This window comes from Monomorium pharaonis, chromosome 7, assembly GCF_013373865.1.
Source record: "Monomorium pharaonis isolate MP-MQ-018 chromosome 7, ASM1337386v2, whole genome shotgun sequence".
Classification (NCBI taxonomy): Eukaryota; Metazoa; Arthropoda; class Insecta; order Hymenoptera; family Formicidae; genus Monomorium; species Monomorium pharaonis.
Window position 1 is genome coordinate 354175 of NC_050473.1, and position 27894 is coordinate 382068.

Below are 27894 nucleotides of genomic sequence, written 5' to 3' on the forward strand. Positions count from 1 at the left end.
ATAAAATTCGAATGTAATAATTATCCATCTTATATATTTCAATTATATACTTAATATTTTTAAGGAAAAATGAAAATATGTAATAAAAAATGAAAATAAAAATGTATTACAAATAATTTTATTTCTTAAAAAAAATAATTCAAGTATTTATTTCCATACTTTTTACATTTAGTGTCGATATAGAAGCATTGATCACCGATCTGATTGATTTCGCTCTCGTTTTTGCCATTTCCAATCCTTTGGAAAGTAAATTCTGAGAGATTGGAATTCCACCTATATTAAAATTATAATCATTATTACACGCAATGTAAAATTTAATGACTATTAAATGCAAAGTCTATTAGAATGAATTGCTTATAATATTATGGAACATTATATAATTACAAAATGCGTACCAGGTTTATGTACATAGCAAATCTTTTCTTCATCGTCCATCACAATAGAAAATCTTCCTGATGATAAATCCTCCTCGTCATCCATAGGATCAGCTATTAACAATTGTCTACAAACATAAAAAGAGTTCACTTAGAAGAATAAACTACATGCGAACATGTTTTGTAATAAATTAAAACTGACTTTTCAAATACTGCAAATGACGTAGAAACTGGCAACGTTCTCACAGTAAACGCTTTCCTGTTTTTCGGATGTACGACAGTTACTCCTGTTTCCTTGTTGTAATTTACCTCAGGTAGGGTCACTGCAAGAAAAATTCTTAAAATTCAAAGAACAGATTGGACAGAGATGTGATTATATGTTCTTAAGAAGCGTGCGACTTACACGTTTTAAGAGCAGCGATCATCGCTCCAGTGCAAGCATCTATAACCGAGCCATTGTAATTTAGGCACAAGATATCACAATACAAGACCCATACTAATTTACTTCTACAGATGCAAAGATCTTTCAAATCGAGTGCCGCCGAATTACTTAAAATGATATTTATCAACTTGGAGAGCACCTGAGCCTGTTCACTTGGTGGGCCTGGACGAAACTTTGAGGAACACAGAGGAGACAATTCTACGTTTGGTACAATGTAGCCATGATCTGGAGTATCTGCTTTCGGTGTCGCTAATTCCTGAAATAATTTAAATTAAAATCATTACTTTATGAGCAAAATAAGATAATTATGCTTTCAGTTAAAATAAATAATGTTATAAAATACTGCATAAATTATCAAAAAATATCAAACTATAAAATAGATAAATAAAAATGTATAAAAATAAATTTAAATATACACATAGAACATTGTAAAACATCCTTACAGCCTTAATACCGCAAACCACAGATGTGTCACCTAATTTGAATAACGCTGAACTGTCTGCCTGAATAATAGACGAGACATTTATGCTTACTGGCCGAAACGAGAGAAATTTTCTACCATCCGCCCGAACACCTTGTTCCTGCAAATGTCAAATTCCTTATAAAAAGTTTTACAATATGTATTTCCTTCATTCAGCAAGCACAAAATACTTACGAGATGATCTTGTAAATATTTCATAGGATGAATTGTTCTGCAAATACATTAAAGTGGAAAATAAATAAACCAAAGTAGAAAATAAGATAGATGTTATACAGAGTGGGTTTCTAATTTTATAAGCTAATTAAGATAAATGTCGCAGTGATGCATATGTAAATTCAATTGAATCTTCGAATATTTACAGATACTTATAATATTATATGGTAAATTATGTTAGATTATCAAAATTAAAAGTCATTAAAAAGTCAATTTATTATACAACTTAGCGTTAATATTTTGATGACATTCTTAAAATTTAAAGAAACATTATGTATTAAGAAATTTATTCCATAAATTAATATATTAATTAATACAAACATTTAGAACATTAAGAACAAGTATTTTAAATTATTTCGATATTTAATTCAGATTTGATGTTTTATGAGCTTTTGTTATTTTTGAAAGAATTACAGAATTTTTCATTATTTTTTATTTTTTATACGTTAATAATGTTTTATTTTTCATATTTCAGTTAATTATATAATTAAGTCATTTTATTTACATTTCGTGAATCTTTCTACAACAAAATTCGACAATTTTGGCTTTGTTGGCTAAGGTTACTGAGACATTTATTTTATAGATATTTTCTTGCCAGACACAAGAGAACTTGTTTCTGATTCTCAAATTCTGATTTTCAAAGAAAAGAATATGAGACTTTCATTTATCTTTTACTGTAACTTATTTGAAAAGTAAGATACACACTTGTATTGTAAATCCATCTGTGTATCAAGATTCTTCAGTGTTTTTAATCAACTTTATGACAATCACGGACCGCGTACTGGATTTCAATGAAAAAAAAGAGCCACGAAAAATAAAAAAATGCATTCGCAGTCAATGGGTCACTCGAGAAAATGATACACGCTTAAAATATTTCTTTTGCGGTTAAAAACACATTCAGTTCAGCTGAACACGCTCCGGCTCTGTCAGGCTCTGTGCTCTGTGTTGGGAGTTTTTTTATTCCTTGCGTTTGCGTCCTTACTGTTTGCGACGCTAGGAAAGTGTCTCTGGTGACAGTGGTGACACGCGGGATCGCCGCGAGTGTGCCAGCACTGGCGCCGTCCATGATCCATTCGTGTCCGCCGGCGTGTAATCGGGCGTGAGACACGACGATTATGATCGTTGTGGCGGACGGGATCTGCATCACGTTGACGGATGTGTATCGCGAGTGTTTGAAGTCGCCGGTCCGCCTGTCCACCTCGTCGTTTTGCTCCCTCGCCCGGCGATTATTGCGCGCGAGAGAGCGCGGGCAGGAGGGGCCAGGGAGAGGACGGGCGTGAGATTGCGCGCGAGGATGAGCCTCAGCCTGACGAAGTTGTTCTCGAAGAAGAAGAGCGGCGGCGGCGCGACCCACGCGGTCGACCACACCGCCGCCGTCGCCACGGAGATCGGCCTGCCGACCAACGTCTCGCACAAGTTCCACGTGAGCAAGAATGCGGAGACCGGACAGCTGGAGGGCCTGCCGGACCCGTGGATACGGCTGCTCAACACCCAGATCTCCAAGTCGGAGCAGGACGAGCACCCGGACGCCGCGCTCCAGGCGATCAAGTTCTACAACTACTCGATCAAGCGCAAGCCGCAGGCGGATCAGGAAGTCTTCAAGCCGTTCGTCACGCAGGACTTGATCGAGGAGGAGTCGCAGGCGATCGACAACATCCTGACGGGCAAGTATCGCTCGGACGACAGTTCCGATGACGATCGCTTGACGATCGTCGCGACCACCGAGGACGGTTCGACGGACGAGCGGACGAACGCGTTGCCCGAGCTGCCACCGAAGGTCAACAAGCCGCCGAAGCCGCCGAAGCCACCGAAACCACCGAAACCACCGAAACCGGCGCCACGCAAGTGCAACAGCAGGGTGGAGAAGAGCCTCACCGAAATCCTCGAGGATCTCAACACGTTTCAGTTCAGCGACGACGAGGACGAACCGCCACGGAAGGAGCAGGGGGAGGAGGAGGTGGAGGAGAACAATGTTTTGCCGAGCAGAACGGAGGAAAGTCCAGTCCTACGAAGGAAGACCGAGTGTATGGGCGTGAGACTCAGCGAGGAGCAGGTGTACGAGGAGCTCCGGGCAATCTGCCAACGCGGGGATCCCAATTTGCGCTTCGAGAAGACCAAGGAGGTGGGCGCTGGTGCGTCCGGGACTGTGTTCATAGCGACCGACCGTCAGTACGGTCGGAAGGTAGCCGTGAAGGACATAGATTTGTCGAAGCAGCCGAAGAAGGAGCTGATACTAACCGAGATCAAGATCCTCAAGGAGTTTCAGCACCCGAACCTGGTCAACTTTCTCGACGGCTACCTGGTGGACGAGCATCTCTGGGTGGTGATGGAGCTGCTGGAGGGCGGGCCGCTCACGGATGTGGTCACCGAGACGGTGATGAAGGAGGCGCAGATCGCGGCTGTCTGCCGCGAGGTCCTGAAGGCGATAAGCTTCCTGCACACCAGGGGGATCATTCATCGGGACATCAAGTCGGACAATGTGCTGCTGGGCATGAACGGTGCGGTGAAGGTTACGGATTTTGGTTTTTGCGCGAACATCGACGGTGACGAGAAACGACAGACTATGGTTGGCACGCCGTACTGGATGGCGCCGGAGGTGGTGACGAGGAAGCAGTACGGCAAGAAGGTGGACATCTGGTCGCTAGGTATAATGGCCATCGAGATGATCGAGGGGGAGCCGCCTTACATGAAGGAGACCCCGCTGAGAGCGTTGTACCTGATCGCTGCCATCGGTAGACCCTCCATTCCGAGGTGGGACAGCCTCAGTCCGACGTTTCAGAATTTCCTGGAGAGATGCCTCGCCGTGGAGGTCGACGAGAGAGCAACCGCCGACGAGCTGCTCTCTCATCCGTTCCTAGGAAACTGCGCGGAACTGTCCACCCTCACGCCGCTGATCCGCGCGGCACAGAGAATTCTCCAAAAAGCGTTTCGTTAATTATTACTAGAGAATTTTATACTATAACACTCATTCATGATACGCCGTTTCACGATACCTCATTGCTGCTCGTACATTGGGCTAAAGAATGAAAAAAAAGACGTGTTTTAATCGAAAGCCTCAAAAGAATTTTATAATTGCTGCATTTTTATTTTAAATCTGTTTGTCCTTCGTTTTTATTCCACAGTGTTGGTTTATTAAATATGAAGCCAAAGTGTAAGCCAAATAAAAACACACTCGATTAGTTTTTATATTTCTTTTAGATAACTTCATTGTTCAAAAATTATCAAAGTAGTTATTTTTTTATATACTACTTGATATCATTATTATTATTATAAGATGGGGTATCGTGAAAAATTATTTATGAAAACATTTAGGCAACTTTTTGTCAAGCAAGCCACTTTGTCATATGTGCAATATGATTTACGTTGAAATTAGAGTTTTACTCAGGTATTTCCGCTCAATGATACTATATTGATATGTGCATTTTGTCAATCAAGTTCAGTATTTATCAGCTAATATTTTAATTATAGATAATTGGACAAAATGCATTTTGATATGCTATTTTAAAGGACGAATGAAATATATACACTATTTCGAAATATTGTTTAATATCATCATTTTAAAAAAACGATCATAATACGGAATTTCGTGAATATTTATCTTAAAAACTGTACTTAGATCATCGTACAGAATGATCAAGATAAAAAAAAACGATAATAAAATCGATTATCTCTGATAACAATTAATAAAAGTTCATTAAATTTGAAGCTTTTAACTCTTTGCAAGAAAAATAAACTGAATAAGACTAAAACATACGTTTGACAATATACATTATAAAATTAATTGACTGTAGTTATTTGAATTTATAATTTTTATAATTTATAAAGTTGTCTAATTTTATAAATAACTTTATATGTAACTTTTAACTTATAAATTGTTTAAATTTATAAGAAAAGTTATACATTGAAAAGTTATTTTTTTAGTCATATATACTTTATTATATAGTATTATAAAAAAAAAGATATTACAATAAAATGATTGTGCGTGAAATTAGCATTGCTTGATAAAGCAAAGTGTTGAAAATTAGCCGTTATAAATTATGTAACAATAACCACCGCAATGCATTTTACACAAACGCCGTACATACAGTTTTGTAAGATTTTTATTCCTACTTTTATATAAAATGTACCTTTTTGAAAAATTTTTATATTTAAGAGCATGATATTGCTCAAGCAAAAATAATATTCATATAGATATATTTTTAACCAATATCTGTATATAAATTCAGTAGTGTTTATAATACAAGCGTAAGTGTATAGTACGATTAGATTACTGTGAATATCTAAATATTTAAGATTATTTGAGCATTAATATCAAGTGTATGTAAAATCACGACTGTGATAAAAGAAAGTTAAGTTATATTAATATTTCTATAGAGCATAATTTTTTTGTTTTACCATATACATTATATTATATAAAATTATTATATATTGAAAAAATCAAATTGCGACAATAGTTCAAACTATATAATTATTATATTTTATAATATATAAACGGGACAAGAATTATCTTTCATACTAAACATGTGTTGATAAGCAAATATATTTGAACAGTATTTTAATCGTTTGCATGATTTGAGATAAAAAATACACTATTATATGCATTCTACTAGTTTTGATAAGATATATTCGAAATTTTCGAAGATCATTAAAACTAGAATAAAATACGAGATATGTATATTGTACAATATTCTAATATTTGTGCCTTATTAAATACATATGCTTACAATTAACATTATCAAGCAATAATAATGTATGAAGTGACTATAGTGAAAATCGACTATTTGCATTTGTACAGAACATCAATTTATGCTTTCTAAAAAAGTATTATGAAATCCTGTAATGTGACTTCAAGAATTGCGTGTAATGTAATATATTATTTTTATGTATATTGGATAAAGGAGAAAAAAATGAACACTTATCCATAAGACACATATTTTAGACACTAAATATTTTATTGAGAGGATAATTTCTTTCATTCTTTCTAAATTATCCCCTAATAATTTTATTTAAATTATAAGATTATATATGTACAAGTGAGTCACTTATTTTACATTTATTTCCAATTAATAAATTAAGCAAATATAAACTTTATTCCATTAATTTTAAATAATCGGACGCAAATTTATATTCAAACATTTATAATATTGTGATACAATTTAAAGATCTTTATATTTTATAACTTTGACTCGGAAGTTGTACATTGTATAGGTCCCGTGTGTCGTCACAGGGCTAATAATTTATAGATATTTACAAAACTAAACTTACATAAATATCAACATTATAATTATTTACAAAATTCTAAATACAGAATAATGGACATTATTATCCTTATTTTCCATCACTCAATCTTTTTGCGAATATTCCTAATCTTTAATTCAATTAATTAAAAATAATTTAAAATTATACCAGAATAAAGAATGTTTTAAGAATCACAGATTAAAATTATTTAGCGCTTCACTGTTATTAATTTATGAATGTGAGAATAATGTCCATAATATTGATTGTAAATATCATTTTGGCAGTAAAAATGTATAAATTATGTCCTCTGGTCAATTTTTGATAACAGCAATAATCAACATTTACAAAACGCTTTCGTATGTAAATCGTGCTTCCTATATTTGATTACATATATGGCACGAAAAAAATAATATTAATTCTTTTGTTTATTTCAAAAACAGCAATTACAACAATTATGTACACTATACATCATACAATTATATTAGTGAATATTGAGCTTTTTCTCACTTACATTCTACTTTTTAAGCTTAGTAACATAGTTACAAAAACAATATTTCATCTCTCTTGATGCAAGAAAAGCTGTTTTTGCAATAAACCCAAGATGATTATTTTGTTAGAAGTGATTAATACGCATCACGTTTGTACCTCAGTGTCTGCATCCTGCCAGCTGCGAGAAAAGCTGGATCCTCCAACATTGCTTTCAAAATAGCCAAAAAGTCAGCTGCTTGATCCTCGTCAATCGCTCGTCTATCATATGACAGCTTCACTGTCATTTTCGTTATCTTCATTAACGAGGGGTCTATAAGACATTGTATTGTATATATGAGTTGCAGAATTAGAAAAATTTATTACTTACAAAATTATTTTTTGTAAAAGTTACCTAGCTCTTCTCGTCCTGAACCTACAGCGAGAATAGCGGTTTGTGGGAGATTTATAATGGCAGAAAATTCCTTAATGCCAAACATTCCCAAATTCGAAATTCTGTATGATAAAATTGTGTATATAACATACATATACCCATATATAAACGTACATTTCATTTATTATTAATTATAAGACTTACGTAAATGTTCCTCCTTGAAACTCGTGTGGTTTAAGCTGTCCATTTCTTGCCTTTTCGGCTAATTCCCGAATATTTTTCGAGATATCTACTAAGCTTTTAGTGGCAGTATCAAATACTATTGGAGTAATCAAACCTGTTTTTGTTGCAACTGCTACAGACACATCCACCTTTGACACTCGAACAACCTAATAATTATTGATAATTATTGATAATTAAATCGTACATCTTAACACAATTATTCATGATACTAAAATTAATCGTACTTGTCCGTTTTGATACAAAGTATTTATATCGGGACACTCGACAAGCGCGTGAGCGACAGCCTTGATAACGAAATCGTTAATTGATACATTTATATCTTCCATCTTTAGTTTTCCACGGAGCTCGAATAATTTATCGATATTTATGTCTACAACTGCGTAAGAATGTGGTACAGTTCTCTGAAAAAAGTTTTAAGTAAATCAAGTAATAAATAAATAAATGTCTCATTCAAGTATATTGTACCTTTGACTCTCCGAGTCGTTTAGCGATAACGGCACGAATGTTGGATATTTCGATATCTTCGTATGCAGAGGGTTTTCCAACCGGAACATGTGTCTCTTCTGGAACGGAAGGACGTGCCTTAGCAGCTTCTGGAGCCGGTGCTATAGAAAACAATACTCGTAAAGTAAAAATATTAATTACACACCAGGTTATTCCAAGAGGGACAACGTTACAATTTTAGTTATTATTTACCGGATTTAGGCGTAACTTTTTTAACGTTATTCGCTTCAATATACGCCAGAACGTCGCCCTTCAATAAACGGTTTGTACGTCCCGTGCCCTTGATTGAACCAGAACTCAGACCATACTCCTCTAACAATCTCTTTACTGCCAAACCATAGACTCTGTATAAAAAATATATTAATTATTGTACATATTTAATATAATATTTATGTTAAATTTATAAAAATAATAAATCACATTAATTTAATAATATAGGTCATTCAAAAATTTAACACATACTGCCCACTTGATGGTTTGGAGTCAGTTACTGTTGTCGGTTTAGTAGGACTTGGTTCTGTGGCTCCTGTTGGTTTAGTGGCTGTAGGGACAACAGCCTGCTTCCAATCCATTCCTGTCTCGACCACAACAGCTATTAACTGACCTACTTCCACCTGAGATCCTTCTGAAACCTAATAAACGATTGTATTAATTTAAAAAAGAACTGCAATTTAATCTATGGAGAATTTTGCAGAATTAATAATTAAATATGTACAAGAATTTTCGCGAGTATACCCTCTTCCTCCAATTCGAATGACATCACAGCTTTGTCTGTCTGTATCTCTGCCAACGCGTCACCTGGCTGTATTTCATCACCCTCCTTCTTCAGCCACTTCACAATTGTACCTGTTGTCATTGTTGGTGACAGGGCAGGCATAGCAATGTTTTGTCTGAGAATTACAGATAAATTATTTAGAGATAGTTTCTAAAAACGTAAATTTCTAGATGTAAGGATTATTTCAGCATTACTTCAAACAGCAATTGGTAATCTAATGCATTTATTAAAGAATCATACTGGCCAGGTGGTGGTTCTGCTTTTGTAACAGGTGGACTTGATTCAGCAGTAGATGGTGTTGCTGGAGGAGTTTGCGCCAATCCTTCCGGCATCTCTACTGTTTTCCAGTCTTCATCGACTTCGACAGTGAGAGCTATCAGAGTCCCCACTTTAATATCCTTCGTTCCTTCAGATACCTAATTAACATATCTCGCACAATTCAAACGCAATCTACAGGATTTAATTAATTTGCTAGAATTTAATCGATTGCTATATTTGGTGCTTACAATTATCTTTGCCATCACGCCTTCGTCATCAAATTCCATTGTGACAACAGCTTTGTCAGTCTGAATATCCGCAATAGCGTCACCAGGGTCAATTTTGTCACCCTCCTTCTTTAACCACTTGACTATGGTGCCGCTTTCCATGGTGGGCGATAAGGATGGCATTAACAACTCCTTTCCCTTCACTAAAAGAAAAAACGTCTCTTCATTCGTCATCTTCGTTTCATAAATAAAACTTGTGCAACGTGCACTTGTCATAAATTTGCAGTAAATTTAGAGATCGCAATTAAGCAACACCAACTGAGTTACCAGAGGAAAATTAAAGAATTCGATTGCATAATCAGAAGGACGTGGAGATTCGTTTTCTCGAGTCCAGTGGACGTAATTCAATTTACGTTCAAGGACTCCGTTACGTACGCTTTCGACATTGTCGTTTAACGTCCGCATCGTAAACGAGATAACTCCATCTCTCGCGGACTATTTCCACATCGAATACGAATTCTCCCGGAGGTAACCTCCAAATCGACCGTAGTCGCAAGAGGGAAAAAGTCGCGGTTTTTGAATAAATGCCATACCGTCGAGGACGTCGCTGGTGTGAAAACATAATCGCTGATATTTTAAGGGCACGGTGATGCGAGGCGCGACGCGATTAGTGTACTTGAGTGACAGCGGCAGGAGCCTAGATCTTATCATGTGCGCCATGTCTCACATCAGGTGATGAGCGACGGACTGCCGGAGCCGGAGTCTGCCGTGATAATCACGGCCGACAACGTGACCGCGCCTGCGAGACGAACACGGAGGTCACGGAGGGATACGTTTTTACCGACCCGGTCGTATACGTTTGCGACTCCCTGTTTCGCGCGATCGCCACGGTACAGCGCCACGGCGCAACTGTTGGGATATTTTTAGACATCCCAAGGCAACGAGAGATTCGATTGGTCGATTTGAATCAAGTTGGTTTTGAAAAATAGGCAGCGCTCAAGGTGTTTCATCCGCATCGTCACGTATCACCTTTTGTTTACGCCCGCGTCCGGGCAAGGACGAAACAAAACGCAATATTCGTCGGGAATCGTGATTCCCAAACACCTTCTGCATAAACAACGCCGCCGTCCAGTTCTGACCTTCCGACACGCCTGATCGCGTTCGGCGGTAAGGTAAATTTTCAATTAGTAAGAAGAAAGGTCACCGGGCTCCGCGCAGTTCGGCGTTCTACGGCGCGAGGGAAAACCCGTCGACTCTCTCCGCGATAATATTCTAACGCGAATAATGGAGATATTAGCATATGAGAGCTTTTATATCGGCGGCCTTAGATTACACACCAAGTAACGAGTGTATTCTCGTGTAAGTATATACTTCGATTCTCTGCATAGCGGAGATTATACTCTCGCTGGGATGCTTGATATAATTCAAAGCTGCCGATAGCGAAGCTGTAGAGTTTCCATGTATTATAAGCCTGTACGAGCTTATGGACTCCTTAGAGTCACGACCTCCTTGATCTGAAGCGCCATGGAATGTCTGGCGGAATTATTAAATGCTTTTGAAGCGTTGTGCAAATTAGAAATAGTCTTGCCAGGTAATTTCTTACCCATAGATATAAATTTGCGCCAACGTTAACACGATTATTCAAGATATTTAATTAAAGGTTAACAGTGCGAACATACCAAACAGCACACAATATAAAAGATTTACTATTATTATAAGTATTTATTATAAATATTTGTTTTGTATTTCTCTATTTGGGTTACTCAGTAACGTAAAATCAACACAAAAATTTGAAACAGGACTAACAAGCCACACGAGTTGTTCCTGTTTTACAAAATAAATATAAATAAAATACAAGTATGCTTTGATCCATAACAGCGATCATTAGTTTTTTTGTTGCACTTGGTTTTTATTATTACTAAGGATGACTACTGTTATGGATCAAAACATATTTTATTAGTTAGTTTATCCATTTATGTTATGGTTAACTTTTCTACTTTATAATGTCGATGATAATAATTTATTAATTTGCAGATAAAATCAAATGGATGGTAATACAACCAGACTTCCAGGAGGGCGACAAAATTTTCCCGGACATGGTGAACGACAAATTCTGAGGTAAGTCAAGTTCCAGGAGCATTGGAGAGAATCCATGTATATTGCCATCCATTTATGTTATAGTTAACTTTTTCACTGTATAATGTCGACGATAATAATTTATTAATTTGCAGATAAAATCAAATGGACGGTAATACAACCAGACTTCCAGGAGGGCGACAAAATTTTCCCGGACATGGTGAACGACAAATTCTGAGGTAAGTCAAGTTTCAGGAGCATTGGAGAGACAATCCATGTATATTGCCATCCATTTATGTTATAGTTAACTTTTCCACTGTATAATGTCGACGATAATAATTTATTAATTTGCAGATAAAATTAAATGGAAGGTAATACAACCAGAGTTCCAGGAGAGTGACAAAATTTTCCCGGACATGGTGAACGACAAATTCTGAGGTAAATCAAGTTCCAGGAGTATCGGAGAGACAGTCCATGTATATTGCCATTCATTTATGTTATAGTTAACTTTTCCACTGTAATGTTGACGATAATAATTTATTAATTTGCAGATAAAATCAAATGGACGGTAATACAACGAGACTTCCAGGAGAGCGACAAAATTTTCCCGGACATGATGAACGACAAATTCTGAGGGAAGTCAAGTTCCAGAAGTATTGGAGAGATAGTGTATATCGCCCGAGTGCCGCAGTTCCAATCAGGTGGTGAGTCTTGAAAATTTATCGCTTTGAACATAAATCGCCTGTACATAAACTACCGTACGTCCATCTTCGAAATTGGTACTAGCACGTTACACATTCGCCATAAAATCTGCACATTTACAAATGTGGCGGACGAGAGAGAACAACGTCGTGAAAACGTTCACTGTTAATTTAAATATAGTTCAGCATTACACTTGACGCTCGAGATTCGATGTATTGATGATCTGAAAAAAAAAAAGACGTGTTTCATATTTCCCTGATGAAGATGTGACATGTGTACAAATTAATTGACAATGCGACGAGCATGTATCATCATGATTTAATAACACATAGGAAAAAATTATGCAAAAATTCATGCATAAAAATATGCAATTTTTTGTGCAATAATTTTTGCATTATTTTTTTCTACGGGAATTCAGATACAAATTTTTTTATTTTAAATTTAATTTAGCTTAATAAAGATATTTTATCAGATTATCAGTTTAATATTTAATAGTCGGATTAGAGGAGAGTGGAATTAATTTGGCTTTGCATTACTTTTGTTCGTCATAAGATTTTTATTTCATCGTTATAACAATAACAGTTTTTTTTTCCGTGGTAATTCGCATAGTGTTTCGCCTATTAATAATATTTCGCGACATCCTGCGTAAATGTTGCGTCGACTCGTGAATTTACGAGAATTAAATGAGAATTAATGCCGGTGCACGGAGACCAGCATTTGAGATCGACGGCAATCATCGCGATTGTCGACGACTATCAACAACACGTGTGTCGAGGTTGATATTGGTAGTCGACACCTTTTGCGCGTCGCGTTTGCAAAAGATAGCCGACGGTTTTCCCGATCTCTTCGACCGAACGTGTCGTTACACGTGCACGATTATGTACAGGAGATAACGTGAATATGCACTATACAGTGTTGACGCGTGCGTATGTATACGCGTGTGTCGCACACGCATCGATTATAAAAACTTATTGCTAAGGGCGCGGGAATTCGTGTACGTGTGTGTATGTGTGTTGTGTATGTGTGAAGTTGGAGGACGCGGTAAAAAGGAGCGGCTTATAAATCCCTCCGGCATCGAGTGGAGTCCCATAGACGTTGATTATGAGTCTATAAGTTCAATGGAACTATTAATTTTTTATTAGTTCTTAATTAAACTCTGCCAATCTAATGTAATTTTTTCAGGGGACCAGTAACTTATATATTGTATATGTGTAAAATATCCCTCTACTTATGACAGAGTTAAGTTTCGAAACTTTAATCGTCAGTCTACGCAAATAGAATTGATATTTTTATATAAATAAGACATTATTTATGTAAGATAATAATTTTATTATTAAACGATTATAAATTTTCATTTAGGAAATGACAAAATAAAATTCTCTTTAAAAATAATAATTTTTAATATAATATTTACTATTATAATACAATATAATGTTAATATTTAGCTTAAACACAAATTAATTTCAACAAGTGATTAAAAAATGATACAATTTTTTCTTAAAAATATTACTCTTAATATAATATTTAGTACAATAAAATTAATATTTACTTTAGATCCCTAGACGAATGCTTACTCAGATTCATTATAATCTAGTTTATTTTATCTAAGTCTTCGGACTTGAAGTCTATAAAGTTTTGTTTAAGTCCGAAACTTCATAAAGTGTAAGTAGTCATAATTAGTCATAAGTAGAAGGATCTCTATATATATAAATCACATATATGTATATATATCAGTTTTAAACGTCTTGCGACGTTATCCAATGCTTTCTACATAGACCTGTGATGCTTACGTTGTACGTAGATGTACGAGACTTTCAATGTAACAAATCAGTGCGCTCGCTTACGAATCACATCTAACTTTCAGTATATGATATATGCATATTAAATAGCATATGATATAATATACATAATATGATATTTAATACAATAATATATATTATAATATGTATTATATATATATAATGATATGTAATACATAATATATTACATCATCATAGAATAATGTTACATATTATATGATAATAAATTATAATATTATGTATATTATAACAATAAAGATGTTTAAATAATATATTATACACATATTTAAGACTGTGTTAAAATTGCATCTTGGTGCCGGAGGGATACACAACAATAATATTAAATAACGAAATAAAAATACCTCAACATTAAGTTCGACTTAAAATATCGGTAAGATCAAGTCGAATTAAATTTAATACAAGATATTAATACAAGATATCGAAATACGATTGTATTTCTCGCGATTTTTATCATAGTAAATGCGTATCCTGCATCGACACGGCGATTCTCTTAATTGACGATTATTCAATCGCTCGTGTAATAATAGGAATTTGGCACTCTTCCCTTATGACTGTGTGACAGTTGTTCTAAACATTAAAATGCCATATTACAATGGCCCGTGAAAAATCGTGTATATATAACGCTAATAGCAACGGGCGCTTCAGAAGCGTATGCATCGTGCGTATTCCTTACAATCTAGTTTACACGAATTAAAACCTCGTGCTCGCTTTTGTCGTCAAGTTTGGCGAATAAAATCTCGGAGGCTCGATATTTTAGCGTGTTTTTTTTTTTTTTTTTTTTTTTTTTCAAATAATTGTAACGACCTTCTTCTCTCCTGTGTCGACGCGTTACGACAAACACGTACGTTCGTTTGTCCTCGCTAAAATGAAGAGCCTGCCGCGCCGTTAAATCTAATAGTACTACCTCACCCGTAGACTTCGGTGAGGGTACACAAGATTTCGTCGTTCTCGCAAGATATCGTCGGCATATAAAAGTTCGTGAAAATGATTGTACGTAAAACGGGAGAGGACATCAGAACGGTATCCAAACCAGATTCTCAGTCGAATAGGTTTTACAGTCTCTTGTGCTTAGAAATATACGCGGTACAATTTGAAAACTTTCGAAAAAGAACTTTCGATCTGCGAAAAGGCGCGGTAAAAGGTTTTTCCAAAGCCGGAACGTATCGCCCGGAAGCGCGTTAGATTCGCTCGCGCGGATAAAGATCGCGTATTGGCGCCCGTCCGCGATTCTTCAACGCTCGTTACTTTACGCCGGGGACGCCAGGGTCGGTAAAAAATGACAGTAAGTGTCGTGATGTGTCGCTCGATTTAACGCCCAATTGGAAAAGACGAGCTCGGTTTGATAATACATTGACGATCCTTTATGTCACGCCGTGATGTGTCGCGTGCGCTTCTTCGTGTGTACGTTACGAGCTCTTATCGTTAACGAATAACGACAGCTACTTATTGTGTTATTTAGTCAATGATTATGTACAACATAATCAGTGTGCAGATAAAAAGCACTTTTTCTGTTGCACGAACTTGCGCGCGTTTCCTAATTATTCGTCGGAGAAGAGGATTTATCTCGTTTCTCGTTTTTCCTTGGTTCTTCTTTTTTGTTTCTTTCTTTGTATTGGCAGTTTTGTGTTCATGTCCCTGGAACGACGTTTAGGAGTAAAAGTTCTCTCTTTGCTGATAAAGTGGTAAAGAAGCCACGGGCGAGAGATCCTCATCGTCTAAGCTCGACTCAGTTTTCAGAGGAAGCGTTGCTAAGGCTTTTACTGTTGATGAACGAGACAGCATTCATAAATTACTAATTAATATTATAAATATTAACATTACAAATCAGTACGTTTATTGAAATTGAAGTCTTGCTATCCTTAACTCTTTTACTATTTTTTAAATAAATTTTGGTACATTTTGCATATTTTTTATCATTTATCTCGACTATTTCATGTGAATTATTTGTCGTTTGCAATAGTTATCCTATTTCAATAAACATACGTCAACAGAACATTGCGACTGAATTGGCTTAGCTTGATTAGGGAAGAAAAATAGAAGAAAGAAAAAAAGAACGAAAAAAAAAGATTTAAAAACAAACCTGAAAATGATAATGTGACGTGCGTGTCCTATAAGGAGAGATGGAGTAAGCATGTCAGTCAGTGTGCCTGGTTACCTACACACAAGCACAAAACAACAATCCAAACAACAATCCAAACTCCCTAAGACGAAATTATATTCGCTGTCTTGAGAATGAAAGCTATTAATAAAATCATAAGAATAGCACATAACTGAGATAAGTGCATGCGTGTTCGTATCTGTGAAAAGATCACGTGAACGTAAATGCACAATATAATGTAAATTGCTCAAATCGAATAAACAGTGAAAACGTCGCGAAACGCTTCTGTAAGCGATAGAACAAAAATCACTGAACGGCGATATAAAAAAAAACTTGAAAACTGCATCGGTCGTTGGCACAGAAGTACGTTCCTCAGCTTTCTGAAAGCTATACGAAACGAGCATGCTGCCATAGCTGTACGTATTATAAACGATCACGATCATGCAGAGATCGCATTTAAAATTATCGACACGTACCCGCTACCATTTTACTTTTCTCCATCACTTGCTTTGCCAATATTTGATTAAGTTGAAGAATATGATTCCTCTGCCTCTTTTCTTCCACTACTTTGCGTTTCAAAGTATCCGATTGTTCTACGTTAGAATCATCGTCTGAAACCACGACCGTATTTATAAAAATATTTTTACAGTCATTAGCATTAATATTAGATTAATTAAGGAAAATATTGCGTACCACCTTTTTCCGGTGCAGTCACAGTGGTTTCCGAGAGCATTTTTCTAATCGCTTCCGCCTTCTTTAAGCGTTGCTCTTGTTCTTCCGCTGTCAATTCTGGCGTCTGAAAAATAATACATACAGTTTAATTTACTTTTTTTTACATTAAAGAGAAAAATTATAAAAATTAAATATAATCTCGTATATAAATTTCCAGTAAAATATTTTTTTCGATTTTCATTAGTTGTTACATTGCAAAATCAGAACATCTTCATAAAATTTAAAGAAATTAACGATTACAAGTTATAAATACCTGCTCAGGAATATATCGCTCAGGAATAACAATCTTATTGGGCGTGCCCAACAGTTGATCAATAGTGCTCTCATTGTATTTCAATTCCTTGTGACTTAACGTCGATCGCACTACGTCAGGAGCGTTTATTCTAGGTCTGAGCGCTCTTTCCATGTCCAGGTCGTCTCTGGCTCTCCCCATACCCTGGAAATGATCAAAATATTTCCGTAACGTACGAGTCCAAGATCAGGATTTTTTTTTTTTAGAAAACCGCCGCGGCCGGCAACAGCACGGCACGGCGAAGCGACGAATCGAGTGGCAGGAAGTAGACAAAGTGAGATATAGGCAGACCAAGACAGGGAGAAATGAGAGAAAAGAGAGAACAGAAATTGAATGAAACAAAAAATACCATCTTCGAGAAAGTATCCTCTAGATCGAGCACCGGTTTGCTACTAGACACGGTGTAGTGCCGCCTTTTCTCGCGAGGGATCTGCCTTCGTCTCGGTCCCTCCACCCTCTTCTCCGTCATCTCTTTGATAATCTGTTTGGCGGCCTCGCTCTTAAATACCGGTGACAATTGCGGCGACTCGGACTGGTTCGCGTTCGCCGTCGTCGCCGCGGCGACCGGCCTCTCATGAATGCCGACGTTAGTCGGCGATGTTAATTCGGGGCTCATGGCACCCGCGAGAGTGCCGATTTTCTCGTATTGCCTGTACTGTCCGAGCGAGTAGTTGGGATAGTGAGGCTGCGCGGCAACCGCCGCCACCGCCGCTTGCGCCGGATAATTCTGGCTCTGGCACGGGCTGTACGACGAAGCGATGGAGTAGTTGGGCGAACTCATCGGCACGTGAGAGCTGGACGTAGGGCTATCCGTGTACGGCGACAGAGTGCTGTCGGAGCTGCCGTCGTGACTTTCGAACTGCGATGGGAGCGTCAAAAAAAAATGTAAAATTCCGGGATCGAACGGGATTAACAAAAAAAACGGGCGCGCGAGACGGCGGGATGCTTGGGGTAGAATGCAATATTAAAATCCATAGTATTAGAAAAAGAAATATTTTTCTATTAATATATTAGTAAAAAAATGTTTTTTTCTAATATTATTTTCTACACGGAGAGAATTTTCTTTTAAAATTTGCCCTCAAAATTTGGTAATTGTGGGAGAATGTGTGACCTCCAGGAATTTTATTATACTTTTTAGTAAAATTTACTAAAAGTGTAGTAAAATTCATTATACCTTTAGTAAAATTTATAGTAAAAGTATAGTAAATTTTATTAAAAAGTATAATAAAATCGAGATCACACATTATCCCACAGTTAGCAGATTTTCAGGGTAAATTTTAAGAGAAAATTCTCTCTGTAGTATGTATATATATATAAAATGTATGGAAGTAAGACTTTTCTGTACGAGATGACCTGGAACTTTATGTTAAAAAATTGATTGTTCCATCTTCTTGGTAAACTTTTATCTGTCAAGTAAACATGTGTGTCTATCTTTATCTTTCTTTCTAAATAAATGAAGATGATAGGAAGATACCTGTCGGGTGAAGAGCTTCCCAACAAATTGGAACAATCGATCTTAAGGTTGTCAAAGTCATTGAGGGGATGACTCACCCTGATCTTATGTCGACGCGCTATCATGCTCTTCAGGGCGTGCATGCTGTCGCTTCGCGGCGGAGGCACCACGGGCCCGTAGTGCGTCCCGGAGTGCTGCTTCTGCCCGCCGAAGCCACGTGGCAGAGACATGCTCCGTTGAAACTGAACGTCGTCGAGCTCGGATAGCTGAACTGTGCTCTGCGCGTGTACGATCGGCGATTCCTCCACCACCCTGCCAAGCTGAGCTTTCTAGATGTTAAAAAGAAAATCTGTGTTAGTCACGAGTCGATAAAAAAAAAACAGATATTTTCGTCCGATATATTTTTCATTAGATTTAATTATTTATGAAAAAAATCAAGCAGATGCACACAGAAAATTTATTCTTATACTAAGTAAAACAGTTTCTAATTTTTTTTAGGTTTTTTAAAGTAACGGTTATGTTTGTAAAGAAACGAATAAAATTAACTTAAAATAAACTTCATGAATGAAATAAGTATCGCTTATTTTAAATAATTTATAAATTTATATATCCGCAAATCTATTGTAAGATCGTTATAAGTAACAAATTCATTTAAAATATTACTTCAACTAAAAGTATTAAATCAAAGTAAAAATTCAATTTATTTATTACTTTTCTACAATTCAATTTCATAATGTTCTTCGAGAAAGTAATGAATTCTTTCTTTAAATATACGGTAATGAGTTTCTCTAAAATTTGTGATAAGTATATTTTAAGACAATTATCAAGAAAACATTCTTTATTGAAGATAACCGTTACTTATTACTTTATTAGAAGGAAAAGGGTGAATTGAGTAATTGCTTTTCTTCGCAGTAGAACAAATATCTTTCAAAGCGGTCCCACCTCGAATTTTTGGGAGCCTCCGAAGTCGTCGTCGCACAGCCTCTTCGCGCCGCCCGGTGCTTGGAGGCCGTTCGTCATGGGAACCCCGACACTGCCGCCGGTCCTGTCGCCGCGGTCCCTTTGCCGCCTCTCCGATTCGCGTTTCACTATGCGCACCGTTTTAATCTCCTGCTTCTCGCGGCCGTGCATTAATCCTGCGAAGGCGAAGGAGAGAATGAGATTTTCCCGACCGTGTGTCAGGCTTAATGTTTCCGCAGCGGATAGGACGACTTACCGGCGAATTTGTTGTCCTCGTTTTGTCTATAATTATCGTTCAGCAACAATGCCTCCTCGCTCAACGGGGGTGGCGGGGGCGGCGGCGGGATGTATTCCGGAGCGGGGTTTGATGTGCCATTTAACACGCTTCCATTGTGCTTGCTCGTGTCGGTGATATATTCGCCTTGCGTTTAAAAGTACAAATCAATATACATCAATATCAGAATTATCTTATTAACGCTAATTGCTATTCTCTTATTTATATTTATACGCATAAATGCTCGCGAGTGTCAGTTAATATCGATATGACGGGACGAATTCGTTTAATTCCAACAAAAATATTACCTGCCACCCTCGAATCCGTGTTAACGTACAGAGGCGCCACTTGAATCGCGCTACCCTTGCCCTGCATTTGATCTTTCAATAATTGTTGCTTCAATTGGTGCTGCTGAATCTGCTCGCGCAGCTGCGGCGAGAGCGCCGATATGTGATTCTGTGAGGATTGCACGAAGGACTGCTGCTGATTATGCGAGCGACTCAAGGGGGATAAGTCCTTGTACGTGGGAGACCCGTATCGCTGATAAGAGCTATCGTTATGCTTGTTCGGAGGTGAGATGGACAGAGACGGGCTCGACGGGGAATCCAAACCGTGGTCCAGGGTTATCCCGGAATCTAGGTCGGTCTCCAGCCAGGAGTTTTGCGTTCGTTTCTTCGAGTGGTGCACCTGGGGAGCTAAGTGGAAAAAGCATATCTTTTATAAGCACGTCGTTTCCCTTTTTCCACGCATCGCGATATTAATTCTATTAAGTATAATTCTAAAAAAGTTCTACCGTGGGTATAAATTTTCTCTCGGGCGTTTCAGTAAGATTTTTTTTAAATAAATTCAGGGTTTATTCAATTTTCGAAAAATAATAACTTAAGTTAATCTAGGACCTTGTAACTTAAAAGTGGAAAAAGATCTGAAGGAAATATCAATTACGAATTTTGCGAATGACATTAACAGAGAAATATAAATAGCACTTTAGGATTAATATTTGGTAAACAATTAACTGTCGACAGAATAGAAATGTTGAGTGATGCATAGTGAGCCACCGGAATGTGGCCCTTGAGCGTCGAAATTTTCGGGCACCTTTATACCGTTGGACTCACCGTGCGGTGGCTGCGGGCGAATTTGCTGGACCAAACTGTGAGATTTCTCCGTCAGTTGACGAACTTGAATGCTCAGCTCCTTCCTCTGTCTCTGTAGATCGCCGACGAGTTGTTGCACTCGTCGCAATTCCGCTTCCAGCGGCGCGGTCGTGCTCGGGGTGTCCCTCGTGACGTTTCCGGCGTATCTTCTCGACGCTTGCACCTTTTGCCTCAGCACCACCAGATCTTGCTCCAGCCTCGCGTTCTCGGCCACCGTTTCCTCGAGTTTCTGAAAGCGGGAGAATCGCGGGGATTCCTATCAGGAACGGGAGCGCACGACAACGCGCTTTACGGTACGGTAATCGTACGACGAGAATGGCTAAACTAAACGGCGAACGACGGAAACTGTATGGTATTAATGTTGTGAATAATGCAATTTACCTGGAAGAATACCGGTTTTACCTGGAAACAGTGAATCGAGACTTTAATTGCGACACGTAATGCGATCCACTCTCCCGTCAGTTTTTTTTTTAATTCTCCCGTGCTACTGTTACCTTTGCGATATCGCGAATCAGGTTTGCAAAGGATGAAGAATGAACAAAAGGTAAACTTAATAAAAGCGCGCTGAAATGACCGGGGCATACGTCAATCAAATATTCATTGACAAACGAGTGTGTAACTCCGAATCGTCGAAAAATCCTCCTATTAGCGGAACAACATCGGCAACGGTGAGAGGCGCGCTTTGCATTATTCATTAGGTCTCGCGACGCATTAAACAGAAAAAAAGAAACGTGCGAAGAATAAACGAGCGGTAATTATTCGCATTTTGAAATTCCGATTGACGCGCAATTTACTTGTTTTTCTGCCAATCAGCCCGCAGTCGATTTTAATAATGGATATACGCGCGCCTTCGCGGGAGGGAGGGGGAGGGAGGGTCCGTCGATCCCTCCCCGGGAGGGGCGGAAAAGCGCGTGTTAACGGCCCCCGTCGCGCGCGCGGGTTGTCGCAATTGCTCCAAATTATCTACCTTCGAGTTATGAGCGAGCAGTATCCGCACTCTGCTCAGCTCGCGCTCCAGCAGGAGCTGCTGCTTCCGATACCGCTCCGCCTCGGCCAGATTGCTCCTGCTACCCTGCAGCTTGTGCCGCAGCCCGCCCAGAGCCTTCTCGAGTATTTCCTGCGGGCATTAAGTGCGACCAGCCGTGTAATGTGATACAGTAGATTTCTATATCTCGGGGATTAAGGACAGCTCGTTGTCATTTCGCAGTTTATTGTTACAACGTTCGTTTTGAGCTCCGTTGAAAATAACGAGACCGGCTCTCTCCTCTAAGCTGCGGGATATCGGGACGCTTTCGGTGGATCGAATTACGAATTTCCACTCTTCGGAGTTAAAATCAAGCCCGATAGAATCGTTCCTCGCAGATAAATCGTTCCTTGCAGAATAAATTTCCTCTTTTCGGAAGAAACACGGGGAAATTTCCCGTTAATTTGACGAAGGACCGTTGTATATATTTTTTTTTTTTGAATACTCGTAATTTTCCGAAAGCGGCTTAAAAGCCTCATCCCCGAGTAACTGCTATTACGTTAATACCAACCTTGTCTTGCTGGAGACTGTGCAGCGTGCCGGATTCCTCCTGGAGCAGTCGATCGAGTTTGTAGAGCTGCTGCACTTTGGCCTGCGACACAGAAAGGATATCGGGTGAACTTCGCAACCTTCAAGTTTCGCTGTTCAAAGGACAAGCTCTAGCATTTCAACTGGCGCGGATCTCCGGAGGAAAAGGGAGATCCGCCATCGTTAATTCTAGAACAACGTTCCGGAATCTCTGTTTTCTCACCGCCGGTCTCCATTTCTGTCCGTAAACGAGTTTCCTTTCGCGACTAGCGCGAAAAATGTTCACCGCGTTAATCAAAGGGGCAATTTCACTTCGACAATATTATTATTTCCGACAAAATTATATTCCAGACTATAATAATATTATAATAACCATGTTGTATTAACAAGCGTATTATAATAATCTTTATTGACACGTAATTTTAATTTATTGCAATAGTTATCACATTCTCCTGCATAATTAGCAATTATTTTAAAGCCCTTTGAAGCCAACGAGATTAATTAATCAAATTAAATATTACCGGAAATTAAAAGAAAATAATTTTTAATTATCCTTTTTATTAATTTCTATTTCTCGTTTGCCACGCATGGGAACGAGAGAATGCATTTGCAAAATTGCACGGTTAATTTTATTAGTCGAAATTACATTTTCAGCATTGACCCGCGAACAACGTGCGCAATTATCGAAAATTCTCGAGTACTCGAACGGATAATAAGAAGGAAACGAGACGTAAGATACTAAGTGGACACTGTCCGTAGGGACTTGACTTGTCCAGAAAGTATATCCCTCGGCAAAGTGAGCTCTTCACAGAATTTACGAGAGGTCGTAAGTGCCGTCTGAGTTCGGACCCTCTCTCGTGCTTGTGCGAGGGTAGTTCTTAATTTTTGCACGTACCCTTTTTCCGATCGGCCTTTTACAACCTGTCTACCGCGCGGATGTCGTTCGGTATTATAGCACGCGAGAGATCAGGAATTGCTTTCATTGGTCAAGGAGACTTCCACTGTCCGATGCGCCTCACGCTTTCTTAGCACGGAGTATTATATCGTGAAAAGAATGTAATAATAGGAAAGGGACGTAAGAGACACAGAAATTGGAACGAATAAAACGTACCTCACGGACGACATCTGACTGAGAATTGAGAAAGCGAGGACATACATTTTAACAATCGGGACGTACCGTTTGTAATATCGCACGCTTTTAATTAACGCATTTTTTTCCCTTCCCGAGATGACAATTCTAACGCTGCGAAAGTAAGGATTGCCTAAGAATCTTAATTGGTTAATTATTTCCGTCGCGTGTACATCCGCATAAATTAAATCCGCCAGCTCTTTCGCGACGCGATAATTAGATGAATCACCTGTAACTGTCCATGATCGGGACTGAGTCTGTCCCAATCCCTGCGCTCCTCGGCCAGCAGTCGTTGCTCCTGCACCCTTTGGTTAAATTCCAGACGGTCGCGATGATCCCTCGCGTTCTCGTGCATCAGGTCGTGGCGAGAACCGGAAACGCTGCCGGTCCCGTTGGCAGTGTTACGATTATACAAAGATCCCAGCTTCACCATGTTGTCCACGAGGTTCACAAGAGGCTTGCTCTTCTCGTACTTTTTGAGGGGCGGGAAGTCAAACGTAAATAAACTTAACATTTCTTACACAAGTGTATATTAATATTTAATAATGCTTAAGAAATCAACATTAATTAAATCAATATTTTAACTTTAAATTGTTAAATATTACGAGATTTGAAAAATTGCAACGTGGAGATATTTGAAAAAAAGAAATCTAACAAAATTATAATCTCTCGAGTTAACCTTTTGAACTTTCGCATTAAATTCTCTCGAATTTTCAAAGGGTTAAGCTGTCACCCTTTAATCTAAAATCTACTGATTACCGAATCCATCATTTTTGCATTTGCGCAAGTAATTTGAGATAAATTCCGGTGAGATATGCGTTTCTAACCTGCTTCTCGAGATCCATCAGGTGCCTCTTGAGGTCCTCGAGTTTTTGAAAATTTTCTAATCGTCTCGGCGTGTCGAGATCCGCCAGTCTAGCCTGCGGACGCAAACAGAATACACGACACGTTTATCACGCTGCTATATCAGAAGTTCCTTTATTCTCTCCGCGTGCCAACGAACAAACAACGGCATTCGCGTTTCTCGCGCGTTAAAAAGCTATTCCACGTTTACTCCGTGACATACAGCGCAAGCCGGACAACAATGCAACGGACACATATCTGCGTAGAAAGGCGACCCTAAGTTCGACTTGTTGACTTTCTCCTCGAATCTCGCGAACGTCACGAGATCACGCAGGTGTATATTCATCTACGTGTCCTACATTCGGCTCTGCACAACAGCCGTTTGACGATGTGTTTCAACGATCACGCGATTTAGATCTCGCGAATCTCCGAACCGGGCGTATTTCGTTAAACGTAGGACATGAAAGAGCCGAACCCTAGTAGCACAACGTATTTGGCCAATATTGGCTGAACATTGGTTAAATTAGGAGTGCATTGATCAATGTTTTCCCAACGTCAATCTTGGTAAAATATTGGTTCCGATTTAGGATGCAATTAACGTCCAGTGTGGAAAATTGAATGAACCAATATTGAACCAATGCGAAGCGTCCACATGCATTATATTACTTCCCAATATTGCGCCAAAGTTTTTCGTGCTACTACCGGGGAAATGTGTCGCGTTTGACCTGCAGCAGTCAACTGCACTTTGCGGATCGCGAAAAGTCCGTGAAGCGCAGTCGAATACGCTTCGTCCGATCCGTTATTCGCGCGCGAGCGTAACGTGTACGTCGCCGGCGATGAAACGACCGCTCGATCGCTCATACTGCATCATCGTCACGTGGATTCGCAATCTGCGTGCGTCTATCTACTGGCAACATCGATCTACTCTAACACATCCTGAAAGATCTCGTCGAAACTCGACGCGCACGGCCGTCTGTCAAAAAGCGCGCTTCCTCTCTTTCTCTCGATTATTAAAGCGACTCGTTAAAAGCGCCGCCGGACCCTCGAGCTCGAGGAGGGCCTCCGTATGTACGACGTGTCCCCCCCCGTCATCCTCCAGACGGGTTCCGGTTTGCGCGGCCCTAACGGACCAACGGCAGTCGCCGCCACCGTCCGTGGATCATCTAATTACTGTGCGAAAAGCTTAACGTGAGATCGCATGCAAAGGCATTTCTCTCTCTCTCTCTCTTTCTCTCTTTCTCTCTCATCGGACCTGCGCCTCGATCTCCATGTGGCACGTCTCCATCGCCTTGAGGACCGTCGCGTTCTGTCGTCGCAGCTGGATCAGCAGCAGCACCAGTTCCTCGTGGGTCCTGCCGAGGAGCTCGCCCGCGGAGACGCGCATCAGCGGATGCCCGGATGCGCCAGCAGCCTGCGCCATCAGCCTGCCCCCGACATCCGCTCGCAGGGAGCTGGCGTTACTCTGTCGAGGCATGCAATCGTCCGTTAGCACGACACACGCAAACACAACGCAGCAGGGTAATCGAGCTGTGACACACAACACACACACACACAACACACACACACATATATATATATATATATATACACACACACGGGACTTAGCTAACATTACGGGACCGCGGGGTATTGCTCGAGGAAAGTGCGCGCGAGTTTTCGCCCGTCCCGGAGAAATGAGAGGACGAGGCTTACGGTGTCTCTTTCTTTTTTTCTTCATTGTCATTAGAGAGAGCTACAAAAGCGACGGGGATTAGTCTTGCAATTAAATACACGGAGCGCACCGGGCATGCGATGGATCTGATTGGCATGGGAGAGGAGAAAACATTATCATCGACAGCGCGAGTTAAATTACCGTCGGCATCTCACAGCTGTAACGCCGATGCTGCGGCAGCGAAATGTTATAGCTATATATTCTAAATCGGCCGATTCAGTGAGATCTTTCAGAATATGCAGTAACTTTTTGTTTTAGGCATATTTCTTTTATGTGTTGCTCTTTCCTTGCCTACCAATAAACTATCGTGACAGTATAATAAGAATATGTATGCAAATGCGATTAATTTGGTTTTAGGGATCCTGAGATGATAAAACGAGTAGTGCACCGAGAGAAAGAAATAATTGCAGTAATCATATCACTATAATTTATATAGTCATTTTTTATCAACCATAATTTTATAGTTGTTCACTCGAATTATAGTTTGTATAAACTACGTTAAAGTTCCTACAACTATAATATTGTAATAATATTGTGATACGGTTGCCACAACCAAAATGGGGATTTTAATATAGCAAGTACTATAAAACAATCACTATAAGCATATGATTATTATAATAATTACCATAAAAATGATATTCCTGATTTATAATTATTTTACTATGCAATCACAGTGGCAAATGGTACACATTTTTCTCTCAGTGTGGAAACTAGCCGGAAACGAATTCCGGAAATGGAGAATGCGGCGAGCCACATCGGCCGAATTAGGCGGTCCGTTTAGCCGTATCGAAATTCAGTCGCAGTTGCGCCTGCGAGATTGTTACGCGAACTTTTTAACTGTTAGAATTTCTCGACAAAAGAGAGAAAGAGAAATAGAGAGAGAGAGCCAAGAGCGAATAGAACGAGGAAGGGGGGAGGGGATTACCGCTTAGCCGATCTCCCCGCGTCTGCCATTTTGCATTCGTCGCCGCCGTGTACCAAAACCGCTACGTTTTAGTGGCTTTTACGGTTGGATTTGCGGTGAAGCTTGAGAGGCGAAGCGAGAGAGGCGGATATACACCTCGCCCGTCGACCTCGCCGGCGCGTAACACACGACGACGGAAGGTTGCCGCGACGCAACGGTAAAGTGGAACGCGGCGCAAACAATTGCTGAAATAACAACGGCTATCGAAAAGTAATTTGTTTAACATTTGCGCCGCGCGCGCGCGAGACACCGGGAGAACGAACAATAATAAGTGGCGCGCTATCAATTTACGAAAGAACCATGTTGCCCGTATTATTTCAGCCGAGTGTTTACCCGCATTTTGCAACATTCAAACAGCATTCAACGCGCCGATATTATAATTCTGCCGGTGAAATGAAATCTAGGATTTATTTCTCTCTGCGTAAAGTTTCCCCGTCCGCTCTTAAAATTTCGCGTCGCTCGGAGTACGAAAGTGCAAGAATCCGTGCGAAACGATATTATCTCTCTCTCTCTCTCTCTCTCT

General features: G+C 39.2%; 4 protein-coding genes and 1 long non-coding RNA gene across 7 annotated transcripts in view; 2 read left to right on the plus strand and 3 right to left on the minus strand.

The window, feature by feature from the left end:
• Positions 1-102: 102 nt before the first annotated feature.
• Positions 103-2452, minus strand: LOC105831504 (exosome complex component RRP43). Its single transcript, XM_012671684.3, has 7 exons — positions 2216-2452; positions 1472-1508; positions 1260-1397; positions 778-1072; positions 577-697; positions 396-502; positions 103-273 (listed from the first exon to the last, which is right to left on the minus strand). Exons 1-7 carry the CDS (start codon positions 2230-2232, stop codon positions 140-142), a joined length of 849 nt encoding a protein of 282 aa, XP_012527138.1. The 5' UTR covers positions 2233-2452; the 3' UTR covers positions 103-139.
• Positions 2453-2463: 11 nt separating this feature from the next.
• Positions 2464-6472, plus strand: LOC105831499 (serine/threonine-protein kinase PAK 2). The gene has a single exon (XM_012671671.3). The coding sequence runs from the start codon at positions 2805-2807 to the stop codon at positions 4443-4445; it is 1641 nt and encodes a 546-aa protein (XP_012527125.1). The 5' UTR covers positions 2464-2804; the 3' UTR covers positions 4446-6472.
• Positions 6473-6581: 109 nt separating this feature from the next.
• On the minus strand, positions 6582-10366 carry LOC105831494 (pyruvate dehydrogenase protein X component, mitochondrial). The gene is made up of 11 exons (XM_012671656.2): positions 10208-10366; positions 9636-9817; positions 9370-9545; positions 9070-9244; positions 8817-8986; positions 8547-8698; positions 8316-8455; positions 8075-8251; positions 7812-7996; positions 7629-7729; positions 6582-7547 (listed from the first exon to the last, which is right to left on the minus strand). The coding sequence occupies exons 1-11, from the start codon at positions 10332-10334 to the stop codon at positions 7372-7374; spliced, it is 1761 nt and encodes a 586-aa protein (XP_012527110.1). The 5' UTR covers positions 10335-10366; the 3' UTR covers positions 6582-7371.
• A 185-nt stretch (positions 10367-10551) lies between these two features.
• Positions 10552-12631, plus strand: LOC105830880. Of its 3 annotated transcripts, XR_001138615.3 has the most exons (5): positions 10552-10786; positions 11649-11732; positions 11846-11929; positions 12045-12128; positions 12242-12631. It is a non-coding gene; the product is annotated as an uncharacterized LOC105830880 (long non-coding RNA). The 3 variants fall into 3 exon arrangements; XR_004964187.1 differs by having other exon boundaries at positions 10554-10786; positions 12045-12631; XR_004964188.1 differs by lacking the exon at positions 10552-10786 and adding an exon at positions 10797-11205 and having other exon boundaries at positions 12045-12631.
• Positions 12632-14665: 2034 nt separating this feature from the next.
• Positions 14666-27894, minus strand: part of LOC105830881 — a 144043-nt gene continuing 130814 nt past the window's right edge. The window contains exons 16-31 of the mRNA XM_036290295.1: positions 25949-26158; positions 24681-24773; positions 24083-24325; positions 22708-22788; positions 22140-22289; positions 21554-21574; positions 21134-21401; positions 20330-20716; positions 20004-20168; positions 19730-19923; positions 18886-19116; positions 17684-18193; positions 17296-17478; positions 17004-17106; positions 16787-16921; positions 14666-15972 (exon numbers count right to left, since the gene is read on the minus strand). Coding sequence (XP_036146188.1) covers positions 15860-15972; positions 16787-16921; positions 17004-17106; positions 17296-17478; positions 17684-18193; positions 18886-19116; positions 19730-19923; positions 20004-20168; positions 20330-20716; positions 21134-21401; positions 21554-21574; positions 22140-22289; positions 22708-22788; positions 24083-24325; positions 24681-24773; positions 25949-26158 — 3087 coding nt within the window. The 3' untranslated portion in view covers positions 14666-15859. The remainder of the gene's footprint in view (positions 15973-16786; positions 16922-17003; positions 17107-17295; positions 17479-17683; positions 18194-18885; positions 19117-19729; positions 19924-20003; positions 20169-20329; positions 20717-21133; positions 21402-21553; positions 21575-22139; positions 22290-22707; positions 22789-24082; positions 24326-24680; positions 24774-25948; positions 26159-27894) is intronic.

What these genes read in the sequence shown, in the direction of transcription:
- LOC105831504 (XM_012671684.3), bottom strand. An exon ending in GATCGCTGCTCTTAAAACGT is followed by an intron (nt 698 to 777) that starts GTAAGTCGCACG and finishes TTTTTCTTGCAG; the next exon opens with TGACCCTACCTGAGGTAAAT. An exon ending in TTGCTATGTACATAAACCTG is followed by an intron (nt 274 to 395) that starts GTACGCATTTTG and finishes ATTTTAATATAG; the next exon opens with GTGGAATTCCAATCTCTCAG.
- LOC105831499 (XM_012671671.3), top strand. Translation starts at nt 2,805, where the DNA reads ATGAGCCTCAGCCTGACGAAGTTGTTCTCGAAGAAGAAGAGCGGCGGC.
- LOC105831494 (XM_012671656.2), bottom strand. Translation starts at nt 10,334, where the DNA reads ATGGCGCACATGATAAGATCTAGGCTCCTGCCGCTGTCACTCAAGTAC. An exon ending in TTTCAAGGAGGAACATTTAC is followed by an intron (nt 7,730 to 7,811) that starts GTAAGTCTTATA and finishes TTTATCATACAG; the next exon opens with AATTTCGAATTTGGGAATGT. An exon ending in TTCAGGACGAGAAGAGCTAG is followed by an intron (nt 7,548 to 7,628) that starts GTAACTTTTACA and finishes AATGTCTTATAG; the next exon opens with ACCCCTCGTTAATGAAGATA.